General features: G+C 36.9%; 1 protein-coding gene across 11 annotated transcripts in view; it reads right to left on the bottom strand.

Moving 5' to 3' along the window:
• The window catches only part of KIAA1328 (KIAA1328 ortholog), a 396501-nt gene that overhangs the window by 34376 nt on the left and 348443 nt on the right, over positions 1-13682 (bottom strand). For 2 of the 11 annotated variants that reach the window (XM_054461102.2, XM_054461103.2), the window contains one exon: positions 13406-13487. The exons of the other annotated variants lie outside the window; for them this stretch is intronic. In XM_054461102.2, coding sequence (XP_054317077.2) covers positions 13406-13487 — 82 coding nt within the window. The remainder of the gene's footprint in view (positions 1-13405; positions 13488-13682) is intronic. 11 annotated transcript variants of the gene reach the window in all.

The following is a 13682-nucleotide window of genomic DNA, read 5'->3' as shown; positions in this document are numbered from 1 at the left end:
CTTTTTCTTAGCTCAAACTCTGGATCCCAGAAGGGTGAAGAAATGTGGTTTGCCAAAGCTGTCTGTGCTTCTGGAAACTGACAAAGTAGAATGACAACCAGAAAACTCGAGCAGCATCCTCCAGGAAATGCCTTTGTTCTGCATTACTCCTAACCAGAAAGATTCCATTTAACCATTTCTTCCTCTACAAAGAAATTCATTCTAATTGTTTGATTTAACTTTAATATATATTTTTCTCACCTTGAAAATACAGGTAGGAGTCATTTTTAGAATATAGCACATATTTTATAGCAGTGATTTTTAATATACACTAAATTTCTGTATAGATCCAATTGGAAATATATTAATATTGTAGCATTCCTAGGGTAAGTTATGAGAGAAACACGTACATTCTCATTCCAACAATTCAACCCTGGGGGACCAACTACGGTTTCTCCCAAGTGCTCTGGCAGTAAAAAGACCCAGACAGATCCAGCTAAAAGGCCAATCCAGGCAATTTTATTTAGCATACTGAATTCCCACCTACCTCTTTCTTATTAATAGAATGGTGAACACAAGGAAGAGTTTTTGCTTTTTTAGTTTCCAGATATTTCACAACTTAGGAAAACTTTATCTAAAGAAAGAGAAGTGCATAAAAAGTGAAAGAAAAAATAACTGGAAGGAAATATACTAAATACTAAAATATTAACAGTGGTATATACAGTGGATACAGTATATACAGTGGGTGGAGTAGGATTATAGGTAACTTAAATGTTACTTAAAAAAAATCTATAGTACCACTGCAATTGTCCCAAAGAAATGTAAGTGCTTAAGTGATTGCTAACAAATCACTGGTATCAGTTTCCTTAAAAACTCATTAGCAAACAGATTCTTGAATAAACCCTCCCTAACCCATATACATAGCCCTCTAAAGAGAGATTATAGTTGGTTTTATGAGGTGAATGCTGGGTGCCCATGCCTTAGCTAATTAATCTTATTCAGTAGTTTAAACCTGACTTGGGGACCATGGGCTGAAGTTGGTGGCAATAAAGTAAACTTGAAATAGTTTGTAATAGGCCATACAGTATTTCATAATTTTTGTAAAGGCTACATGAATATATTTCTTAGAAATTAATGTTAAATAGCTTATGGTATTAAGTTATAGTTTGAATTCTATACTATCTTCATCTTAAACCTCTGATATGAAAAACTCTGTATACAGGCATTTGATTTCATTTAAAAAATAATTTATTTTAACCAAATATCCAATTTAAATAATAAGGTCTGACTTTTTTTCCCACCATGCTTGCTATTAACCTTTTCTAGACTTGTCCTTATACCGATAGCTTTCCCAACTACATTTGCTTCTCTCTTTCAAATAAATAGTTGTGTGAAGGAGAGATTGCTTTTTATACCTAAATACTTGAGGATATCTTGTGTTACAATCAAGGAATGTATGATAATCTGTGCTAATGAAACAGTACTAGTAACCAGGGTTAACAGAGAAATGTTTTCTTCTTTTGAGCCTTGGGACTATTCTCACCCATATGGAAAGCCGTATTAGCTGAAAAGAATTCCTTTTTTTCTCTCCTTTAATAGCAGCTTTTGCCAACAGATTTTTACTTAACTCTAGAGATCTCAAATGGATCAAATTCACTTTATTTCAATCTGAAATTAATGTGATACAGGGATTTACTCTTCATGCAACAACAGGAGCAGAGAGAGCATAAAAGACTGTGAAGTCTGCAAGGCATGAAATTAAAATTTTCACATTGATACAAAAGATACTGCTGAAGTAATGATATAATGTTATAATCCTGCTATGAAATCTTCCAGTTTGAATAAAAGTCAATGCCATGTGACCTAACATTGATACAGCAGTAGAAACATTTTGCTGTTTACAAAAATATTTCTATCCAAAGGAAAAAGACAAAAGAATTAGGGAAACCTGTGGCGAGGACTGTGGTGAGGCATAAACTTACTGAAGGAGACAGTTCTGGAAAAGCAATGAAGCTCTAGCAGCGCTGAAGCAGGAACAAAGGGAAACTGTAATCTTGGCTGGGCAGGCCCCTCTAGGAGCATCACAGCAATTCCCAGCGACTCTTAACCCTCCCATTGGCCACAGAGGTTCCACTGTTCCAGTGGTTTCAGGCCAGTTCCAGTCTTTGTTCTGCCACTAATTATCTTGTTCATTTGTATATTGGTGGTTTGTATTACAATTATGATCCACTCCTGAGATGATGCATCACTTCAGCTTTTACCAGAATCTGGTTCTTCCCCACTAGTCTATTTCACCCAGAAGACAGGAGCTGGCTGTGGGGTATTATCAACTGGTCTAGAGAGAAGTTTTATTTTAGAGGCAGCACATTTCTCAGTCATGAGCCAGACTGTGAAGACAGCAGACACAGGCTGGATGGAATGAAGGGACGCTGACTAAGGACTCCCCTCTGAGCTATCTGGCACAGCACTTATACCTATCTGTGCCAAGACAGCATCACTTCATTAATGGAGAACACTTAAATGCATTCAAGTGAAAGTCCATACTTTCATTGAAACTCAAGGTCAATTGCTCTTGAGCTTCAAAACCAACTGGGAATCTTTCTTTCATGGGTAATCTATCTTACTTTCATTAGGATTTGTATACCAAGGAGCTCATTTATATTCTATAAACACCATTTGTGGTGAGTCCATTCAGTATCTGGTAGGTCATGTGTCCCAGGCAGATGCTTCCAGACTTCATTAGGTTACACCAAGCACTAAGTACATGACTGTGGTGACTTCTGTAAGACAGACATCTTCCAGGGCATAGGAAAGAGACAGCCCTCGGTAAGAAACAAGTTAAACATCCCTTTCCTAGGCAGGGATTGGCTTCCATCTTGGCTCTTAAAAATGCTTTATCAGGGTTGCTCAGAGCCCAAGGCGGGGGAAAAAACCCTGAGGTACAATTCCTAGCATCCTTTTATTTATTCAAAGTAAAACATTAAAAAAAAATCCTTCTAGCTAAGGAAGGCTTTTATCTTATCTTCTTTATTATACATTACTATTTAATATGAGCATTAATCCAGAATATCTTTCAACTGTCAAAATGTAGAAAGGATGGATTATTCATGTATGTTAAGAAACACAACTGTATACAAGGCTTGTACAAGACATGCAACTGTGTAAAATTTCGTCTGCTTTCTATCTTGCTGTGCAGGTATTGGGCTTGAAATTTTCTTTTTCACTCTAATTATTGGCTCTGGGTTTCAAGTAGCCCATGTGGTGAGAAAAGCTTGATGCAGGGTCCCTATTCTAATACAAATCCCAACCCACCTCAGAATCTCCCAGCTTTCCCATTGGAAGAAACAGCCTCTCACGTACAACAGTAATCACTCTTCCCTTGTCTGCTAAGAGGCTTATGTTCCAACCAAGTTGATCATTTGTTAGGATTTGGGGGGTGGGTTCCAAGCAACATGATAATAAACTTTTTTTCTTTTTTTGAGACAGATCTCACTCTGTCACCCAGGCTGGAGTATAGTGGCATGATCTCGGCTCACTGCAACCTCTGCTTCCCAGGCTCAAGCGATTCTCCTGCCTCAGCCTCCTGAGTAGCTAAAACTACAGGCGCCCACCATCACACCCGGCTAACTTAGTAGAGACGGGGTTTTGCCATGTTGGCCAGAGTGGTCTCAAATTCCTGGCCTCAGGTGATCCGCCAACGCTGGCCTCCCAAAGTGCTGGGATTACAGGTGTCAGCCACCATGCCTGGCCGGTGATAGGCTTTTAATCTCAGTAATAGTCATACTTTTTTCAGTATGCACCCATGACAACAAGAAAATCAATGAAAGCCTTAATAAGCAAATAGAAAATGTGTTGGCCAATTGCTGTTGAGCTTCAAAACCAACTTGGAATCTTTCTTTCATGGTAAATTATTCTTTCTTTCATTAGGATTTGTACACCAAAAAGTTAATTTATATCCTCTAAAAAGGCATAGTAAAGATGATTTGGTGAGAACATAGATCCAGAAATCTTAAGCCTAATGAAAATAACAATGTTCATACATTTCCCTTTATGGTTTTTTTTTTTTTTTTGATAGGGTTTCACTCTGTCACCCAGGCTGAAGTGCAGTGATGTGATCATGGCTCACTGCAGCCTCTAACTCCTGGGCTCAAGTGATCCTCCCACCTCAGCCTCCTGAGTAGCTGGGGCTACAGGCGCACGCTACCATGCCTGGCTAATTTCTTAAAATTTTAGTAGCAACAAGGTCTCACTATGTTGCCCAGGCTGGTCTCAAACTCCTGAGCTCAAGTGATCCACCCTCCTTGGCCTCCCAAAGTGTTGGGATTACAGGCGTGAGCCACTGCGCTCAGCCTCCTTTTATGCTTACAAAGACAAAAATTAGCTGGGCATAGTGGTGCACGCCTGTAATCCCAGCTACTCGGGAGGCTGAGGCTGGAGAATCCCTTGAACCTGGGAGGTGGAGGTTTCAGTGAGATCATGCCACTGAACTCCAGCCTGGGGGACAGAGCGAGTATCTGTCTCAAAAAAAAAAAAAAAAGAAAAGAAAGAAAAAGACACCCTTGAAGCCCAAATTGAGGCCTTCAGTCACACTGAAAAATGTGACTGTATGTTAATGTCAGCTACATGCTTTACCTTGGGGAAAGAATGTTCAGAATTGTGCCTAATAGTATCAAGAATGCCACTAAACAAATAACTTTCAAATATAACTGTTTAACGATAATTTTTATGGTTAAACTCATAAACAGTTACAGACAATATAAAATGCTAAAATAAATTTCCCCACAATAAAGAAAAAGTAAGATGAAGGAGAAAAACAGACTGTCTTTTTTTTGGAAGGGAGGGCATAGCCCATTAAGATGAAAATGTTAAATATATTAAAAGTGGTATGTGTGTGTGTATGTACGTGTGTGTGTGTATATATATATATATATCAGTAGGTATATATGTGTATATATATTTAAATATATCAACAGTGTACACAAAAATGTCCAGCTGAGCTGAAGATACATTAGCCAATTACCATTAACTACTTTATTCTATGTCTTCTCCATTATAAGTAGTCTTGCTGATAGTCTTTGATTTACACAGTGGCATTCTTGGGTACTATTAGGCACAGTTCTGAACATTCTTTCCCCAAGGCAAAGCATGTAGCCTACATTAATATATGGTCATGTTTTTCTATGTCACTGAAACCTCAATTTGAACTTCAAGGGTATTATCTTTTTTTCTATGTCTTTCGGTTGGTGTCCTCCCTATAATATAGTAAGATTTGATGTTTTCCAGACATGATTTTGTTTAAAATTTAAAAAGTAAACTTTCAGTATGTTCACAGAGCATAATCTCAAGACCTGTAAACTGTACTGGGTCCCTTGTCAACGGGGCACTGCTTCCCACGGAATTGCTCTGTGCCATGCTGTGAATGACATGGTGTCTCTAAACTACTGACCAGCACAAAACCCAAACTTTTTTTTTTTTTTTTTTTTAAGACGGAGTCTCACTCTGTTACCCAGGCTGGAGTGCAGTGGCGCGATCTCAGCTCACTGCAAGCTCTGCCTCCTGGGTTCACGCCATTCTCTTGTCTCAGCCTCCTAAGTAGCTGGGACTACAGGTGCCCACCACCACGCCCAGCTAATTTTTTTTTGTATTTTTAGTAGAGATGAGGTTTCACCATGTTAGCCAGGATGGTCTTGATCTCCTGACCTCGTGATCCGCCCGTCTCAGGGTCCCAAAGTGCTGGGATTACAGGCATGAGCCACCACGCCTGGCCAACCCAAACATTTTTAATGGGAAGTTTAAACCATGTTATTCTGAAATCAATTATTTAATTATTTTTGGAAATGTTCATTTCTTCATACTTTATTCTCCAAATGTGTATTACTCTGAAATCAAGAGACAGATGTACCAGTTTTTGTGTTGATTTTTACCTCTAAACAAAGGGTAAGGTTCAGACAGATAGGACAGAAGCCTGGAAAACTTTGGTTCCATGTGAAGGGACTTTTTCAAAGTTTTGCTGCTAGCAAGCTGTGGAGGCAGAATAAATCCAGATCTTCGGCCTTTAACTCTAATGCCCTTTCCTCTAAGCTCTGCTGCCTGTCACCATGCAAGGATTTTAACTTGAGAAAACCCAAACAATAAACTAGCTGCAGACCAAAGCAGAGGTTTAGGAAAAGCTCTGTGATAGGGCTGAACATAAGATAATGGAATGGCTAAGCAAAGCATATCTGATATCCTCATTGATACTGACATTGTCTATGCAATTAACTCCCAATGCAAACAATATGTTGACACTGCTCACACTCGGGAATCTGCTATTATCTTGTCTGGAAATACCCTGAAAGCCAAGATGTTTTCTAATCCTTACAAAATGGAAAAACCTTAAAATAGGAGAAAATACAAGGAAGTTCTGGGATATAAAAGAAGTACAACTAGATGTATAAGCCGGGCAGAAACAATGGATTTTTTGGAGATGTGGTGAAGACATAAAGCAAAATAGATGTCTACTGGAATGTCATGAACTGGTAAGTTAAAAAGAAACATTCACTTTGTTTATGACCATTCACTAATTCATCCACCCAACAAATATTTCTTTAATGTCTATTATGAGCCAGGCTCTGCCCTAGTGCAGGGATGAAAAGAATAGAAAATAATAGAAAAAGTACTTATGCTCATAACGTCCACATCCTTTGTGGGGCAGGAGAGGAAGGGGGAGAGACAAACAATAAATAAAACACACTAGTAAATTACATGGCATATTAGAAGGTGATTAAGTACTATGGGGAAAGATGAAGCACAGATGAGAAAGAGAGGTAGAAAGTATCAGGAATGTTTCCTTAGGAAATTTTCTCTTAAAACTTGCTGAGAGTTCCCTCCCAGAAGATGGGTCCATACAAGCTTTTCATAGAGAAGACTGACACCAACAATATGTCTTAATAATTAATCCCCAATTTCAACAATTTAAATTGATAAGTCAAGTTCTTTAAGGGCTTCTTAGTTTTTTCACTGCAGGCTTATTGATATATTTTGATAATCCCTTGGGAGGAGGATAACGATGACTAATAAAAATTGCTAATGGAAAGAAGAGGCCCTGGGCTTGGGTAGGGGACAGAAAAAAGAAAGGGAGAATGTTGGTGTGCTGGGGTTAAGAAGTAAGGAGATGTGCAGCTCCAGAACAGGGGCTTCCAAATATGTGTCTTTAGACAAAGTGCATCAGAGTCTTTTTGAAAAATCAAAAATACACATCAGTGGGGCCCATTATGGGCAATTCTGATTCAATGAATCTAGGATGAAGCCTAGAAATAGGTATTTTTTAAAGATTCCTAAGTGATTCCAATATGCAGACAGATTTTAGAACCACTGCTCTGAAGGGAATTAAATCCTTTCAGATTATTATGAAATGGCTAATTATGAGGACAAAATCAATTATCAGTAAATTCGGTTAGTCCTTGAGTGACTCTAGAAAGAGATATCCTAAAAAAAACACACACAAAATCTTAACCCTATCATCTAGACAAGAATCTTACTTCCTACCCTCCTCTATTTAGAAGAAAAACAAATGAAGGGGAAGTCTCAAAACATTGGAAAATTTGCCAACATTGCATAAGGAAAATCCTTTGAATGCAGGGTCATTCATAAACATGTGGCTTGCTTCTAAGCCACATTTTGGCAGAGGTACTGTCACTCAGGGCATTTGGCAGAGGGGCCAGTATCATATTACATGTATTGTTTTAGATGCCCAAAGAAGTCTTGTTTCCCAGAGCACAGAAGAAAGCTAACACTGAGTGCCCAATATGGACAAGCATCAAGTTAAAGACTTTGCATACATAGTTGAATTTAATCCTCTGAGAAAATTTATAAAATAGCTATTAATATTCATATTTTCACATAAGGAATTGGGCAAATGGAGGTAAAGTAACAGGCATGTTTGCAAGGTCAATATAAAAAATACAATCAAACTGCCCACCTCTGAGACGAACCTAACCCTATTCCTAACTCTTTGTTAGGGGATACACTTATAGTTTGGAATCACAAGAGCAAGGTCCAAATCCTAGTTTGTTCCTGATTGCTTGAGTGACCCTGGGAAGTTCTATAATGACAACTACTATTTATGGAGTACTTAGCCATGCACCAGGCCTGTGCTACGTACTTTACATAAACTATCCTGCTTAATCATCATGACATGCCTATGAGGGAGATATTATTACTCCCATTTTATAGATTAAATTAAATGATTTGTTCAAAACCACATAGCTAGCATTCAAACCTAGGTCTATAAACCACAGAGTTATAATTATTACACCTGGGCTCTTAATTGTTCTGTAATTGTCTCTTGGAGCTTTACTTTCTTGTGATTGTAAGGATTACATTAGGTAACATATAAAGTAATTTTTATAAAAGCATTAAAATGCCTAAGGAAGAGACATTAAAAATATTTCTTAAAGTTGAAGTTAAGGGAATTTGATAACCTTGGACCAAATGAACAACTCTAAAATGGCAGTTCATGAGGCTAAAAGCTGTGAAATGACAGCAGGAACTGGCAATACTGAACAGATGTCACCATTCACAGCAGTTTTCAGAGTTCAGTACCCTGGAGAAGACACAACAAGGAAGGATAATCCTCATCTATTGCTGGGCTGACAAAGGAAATAAGATATTTATGTCCTATGGGCCAAGAGTAACTTTAGGGTTTTTGCAACTACTTGGAACTACTGAGTGTAAAATTTTCAAATGGGTTTGTCTCCTATAAATGTGTTCCCTTTGTCTTCTTTTTAAACATTGTTTCTAAAATTATGGAAGTAATATAACATTGTTGTAGAACATTTGAAAAATCATGTGAAAAGTAAAATAGCTCTTACAACCTCCTCACCCAGAACTTAGGTCTTTAGAAAGATTTCCTGAAGCCAAGGAGTAGAATTCTATCTATCTAAGTGAGTAGTAAATATAAGCTGTTGTAATGTACATTTTCCCAAGTACAATATATTCTTTCTATAGTAAGAATGTCTTGACAAGCTTCTTCAAGCTGAATTCACTTCTTGGAATTTGCTACATCGTTATTATTTCTTTCTAGCCTATTTGTCTTTATTTTCCTAACTTACACACTATAAACCAGTGTGTGTAAGAGGAATGGATTCTTATATTAATGGCTTTTAACAGTGGGAATTACAGTATTGGCCCAACATCATGACTTAACTAAAAGCAGTATCTTTTCATCAAACACCTAAGAATTTCCATGCATTCTATTGTTCTTAGTGGTACTGCAGTGGCCTGGAATTCCAAGTTATCAACCCAACTAAATGAAAATCCTTTTGAATGGCTGGGCTTTTTACCCTCTTGGTTAAACATGGGAGACAGGCATGTTTATAGCTTCACATTTTCTTTTACATGCTCAATACATAATTTTCTGAAGTTTCCAGATTAGTCCTTTTTACTATAATCAATTTATGTGTATCATTTCATCTGGTTTTAATTTTATTATTTACAAGATACTCAAAATGGAAAAGTTATGGTTAATGTTACTTTGTGTATAGTGAATAAACTGTTACTCTGAGGGCAAGGAAAGCTAAAATTACAGTTCTCAGCCTTACAGCTCATACTTTAAAAAGTCATTTTGGAAAAATGAGAATAAATTCTATCTGATATTTTGAAGCTGAGCTTTAACAGTCATTAAAAATCTTGACAATAATATGTAATTTGTATGAACATATATTATAAATGGATATATCCGTCTATGCCCAATGTAATACCTGATACGTGACTGGCATTTAACGAATAATAGCCACTATCATCACATAGGGTCATCACTCATATGCTCTATTATATACACGCAGCAAGGTTCGCTATTCAAACCTACTATGAAAACCCCAGCAGAGGTTTGTGATCTTAGTTTATCTTATCCCTCTCTCCTGCTGGGAGGATAATACATGATCATTTCCTCTGCTAGGAACATCAGAAAATCTGGTTGAGTGTTTAAAATATTTAGGTAAATGTATACGTGAGAAGATAGTCTCATTAAAAAAAAACAGTTTTGTTACTGTTAGAATTCTGGACACAAATGCAAGCAAATATTGCAATTTGACTGCTATGCATAATCGAACCACAACACCTCCACTTCTCTGTGTAACTAAGTTTCTTTCTATCAAGTTATAAAAACAAAACAAATTCCAATGTTAAAGTAAGTTTGTCTGATTCCTACCCCAAACCAGAATTTTATCAGCTCAGTGCTTACACTTCAGAATCAAATCCAAGTTTCAGCCAGAGTGGAAGAATGAAAAAACTCTGAAAGTTGCGATTAGAAAAGCTAGATTCATGTCTTCTTTTCTGCTTCCTACTATGTGACCTTGGTCAGTTACTCAGTCTCCTTTAGTTCTTATTTCCTCATTGTCAAATGGGATAATACTACTACTTACCTCACAGGATTGTGATGCAATTTAAATGAAATAATGTACCTAAAATCATTCTGCCAATGCTAAAGTACTATGCTAAGAATTGTGAACTAGCAATTATAAATTTCAGTATTATATTTTTGTTCCCAGTATAAAAATGTGTGTGTGTGTGTGTATGTGTGTGTGTGTGTGTGTGGCTTTTGAATCCCATGGCAGCTGTCAATCCAGAATTCTGTAGCTGAGATAAAACAGATCACTGTTACAATCAGGCAGATCATATTTGTATGACTTTCCCTTCTCTTCAATTTGAATGGTTACTGGCAGTGTGATATGGGAAACGAAATAGTGTCTGACCTGCTCACTGGGCTAAAGCCTTGGTTTATAACCCACAGAGAATGAAGAGGAACATCCTCTTTCTGGCCCAGCAAAGGAACAAAACACCATCAGTTGTTCTGGTACTTTAAAGGCTGTGCCATCATATCTGGAGCTGGAAGCAATTGGATTTTCATGTTAAGTTACTTAAGATAACAATAAAGATAAATAAATACTGTATTCACAACAGAGAGAAGATTCCTTCCAGACTGGGATTGGTAGAGTATGGTCCCAGGTTTCAGATACTTCTGAGCCTAGTTCCTGGCTCTCAGTCTCAGTGGGCCAAAGATCACACAAGCCACCTTTTAGTCAGCTGTGTTTAAACGGCTGCCTTGTGAGCATGGCTGTGCACAGGCAACTGTACCATAGAAAGCTCAGCAAGGCATAAGCTTACAGCAAAATTTTCAGAACACATTAAGCATATGGTTGGCAGCAAAGCAAGGTTTAAAAAAAAACTCAAACTAAACTATTAACATAATAACATGGAAATAAATCTATGTACTTATAGCCAACTGATATTTGACAAAGGTGTGAAGAACATACAATGGAAAAAGGATAGTCTTTTCAATGCTGGGAAAACTGGATATCCACATGCAGACATGCAGAGAGTGAAACTAGACTCCCTATCTCTCATCAGATACAAAAATCAAATCAAAATGGATTAAAGGCTTAAATGTAAGTCCTGAAACTATGGAACTACTGGAAGAAACTAAAGAGGAATAGCTCCATGACATTGGTCAGAAAAATGCTTTCCTGGATATAGCCTCAAAAGCACAGGCAACAAAAGCAAAAATAGACAAATGGGATTACATCAAAGCTTCTGCCCAGCAAAGGACACAATTAACAGAGTGATGAGACAACCTGCAGAATGGGAGAAAACATTTGCAAACTATCCATCTGATAAGAAGTTACTATGCAAAATATATAAGGAACTCAAACAACTCAATAGCAAGAAAATAAAGTGACTAAAAAAATAGGTTAAAGACCTGAATAGACATTTCTCAAAGGAAAACATTAAAATGGCTAACAGGTACGTGAAAAAATTCTCAAAATCAATAATCATCAGGAAAATACAAATCAAAACCACAATGAAATATCACTTTGCTCCTGTCAGAATGGCTGTTACCAAAAGGACAAGACAAGTGCTGGCAAAGATTGGAGAAAGAAAACTCTTATATACTATTAGGTCGGAATGTAAATTAGTACAGCCATTATGAAAAATAGTATGGATGTTCCTCAAAAAATTACAGAAAGAACTACCATATGATCCAACAATCCCACTGCTGGGTATGTATCCAAAGGAAATGAAACCAGTATGTCAAAGAGATATCTGCACTCCATGTTTACTGAAGCACTCATAATAGCCAAGATATGGAGTCAACCTAAGTGTCCATAAATGGATGGATAATGAAAATGTGGTATATATACACAGTGAATACCATTCAGCTATAAAAAAGAATGAAATCCTGTCATTTGTGGCAACATAGATGAACCTGAAGGATATTATGTCAAGTGAAATAAGCCAGGCACAAAAAACAAATACTGAACTGGTTGACTTGGCCTCAACTGCTTTCCAACAAGCAATCTCACTTGTATGTGGGATCTAAAAACGTTGATCTCATAGAAGCAGCGAGTATAATAGTGATTACTAGAGGCTAGGAAGAGTGCGAGGTGGGGACATGGGGAGAGAGGGGTCATTGGGTACAAAGTTACAGTTAGATAGGAGGAATAAGTTCTGATGTTCTATTGTGCAGTAGGGTGACTATGGTTAACAATATTGCATTGTATTAGGTTGGTGCAAAAGTAATTGCAGTTTTTGCCATTAGTTTTAATAGAAAAAAACCGCAATTACTTTTGCACTAACCTAATGTATTTCAAAATAACTAGAAGAGAGGATTTTGAATGTTCTCACCATAAAGAAATGATAAATGTATGAAGCGATGGATGTGCTAGATTCTCTGATTTGATCATTACACAATATATACATGTATTGAAACACCACAATGTACCTCATAAATATGTATAATTATGATGTGTCAATTAATAAAAATAAACTATTTTTTAAAAGCCCCCAAACAATTTATCAAGTCCCTCAAAGTATGTACTCAAGTATTTCCCAAATCCTGTCGAGAAAAAAGAAGCTTCACAAAATCAACACCTCTCCCCACCAGTAACTCAAAAAGAAACAAAACAAAATAAAACAAAACAAAAACCTTTAATGCTTTTGTGTTGTCATTAAAAACTCATCTTTCTTAAAAAAAAAAAAAGTTAAAAAAGTGAACAGTACATCCTAGAAACAGGCTAATTCCAGTTCCAGTTCTGAAAATTCACTAGTTTGGCATGATTTAGTGAAATTTCCCTTTCTTTCTTCACATCTTACACACAGACACACAAAGACACAGGGAGAGCACCAGCTGTAACTGTTTGTAGAAGTCATAGAAGAACAGAAAGAAGTGACCTTAGTAACCTTTTACTTCAGGGACTGAGAATCTAATCCTGCTCCTGTAGGTCTGGTGTGCCTCTGTTTATCAGGGTCCAACAATCACCGTGTCACCATATGACTGAAAAATACAAACTCCACGAATATTTTAAAAGGTGACAAGATTTCTGTTGCATTGAGCAATCTCAGAAGATACTATCTTCATTTTAATATAAAATGTATCAGATATACACACCTGAATAGAAAAAGACACCAACATATCAAGGATATACAGCTGTAATAGGCCTTCTTTCCCAGTCAAATCTGAAATAAAAGACCTGAAGATCCAAAGCTACATTAATGCAAATTCTGCCTGTTGCAAGTATACTTTTTGATTAAATTGGCATACATCAAGTACAATTAGAAAGGCTATTTATAACGAAGAAATACATAATTCTGCATCTTAATGTAGATGACAATTACAGCTGATGGTTGCTAATTATCATTACTTCTTTTGCTTTGAGTGTTAGATA

Source organism: Pongo pygmaeus, chromosome 17, assembly GCF_028885625.2.
Source record: "Pongo pygmaeus isolate AG05252 chromosome 17, NHGRI_mPonPyg2-v2.0_pri, whole genome shotgun sequence".
NCBI lineage: Eukaryota > Metazoa > Chordata > Mammalia > Primates > Hominidae > Pongo > Pongo pygmaeus.
This window is presented reverse-complemented; position numbering and strand designations above follow the sequence as displayed.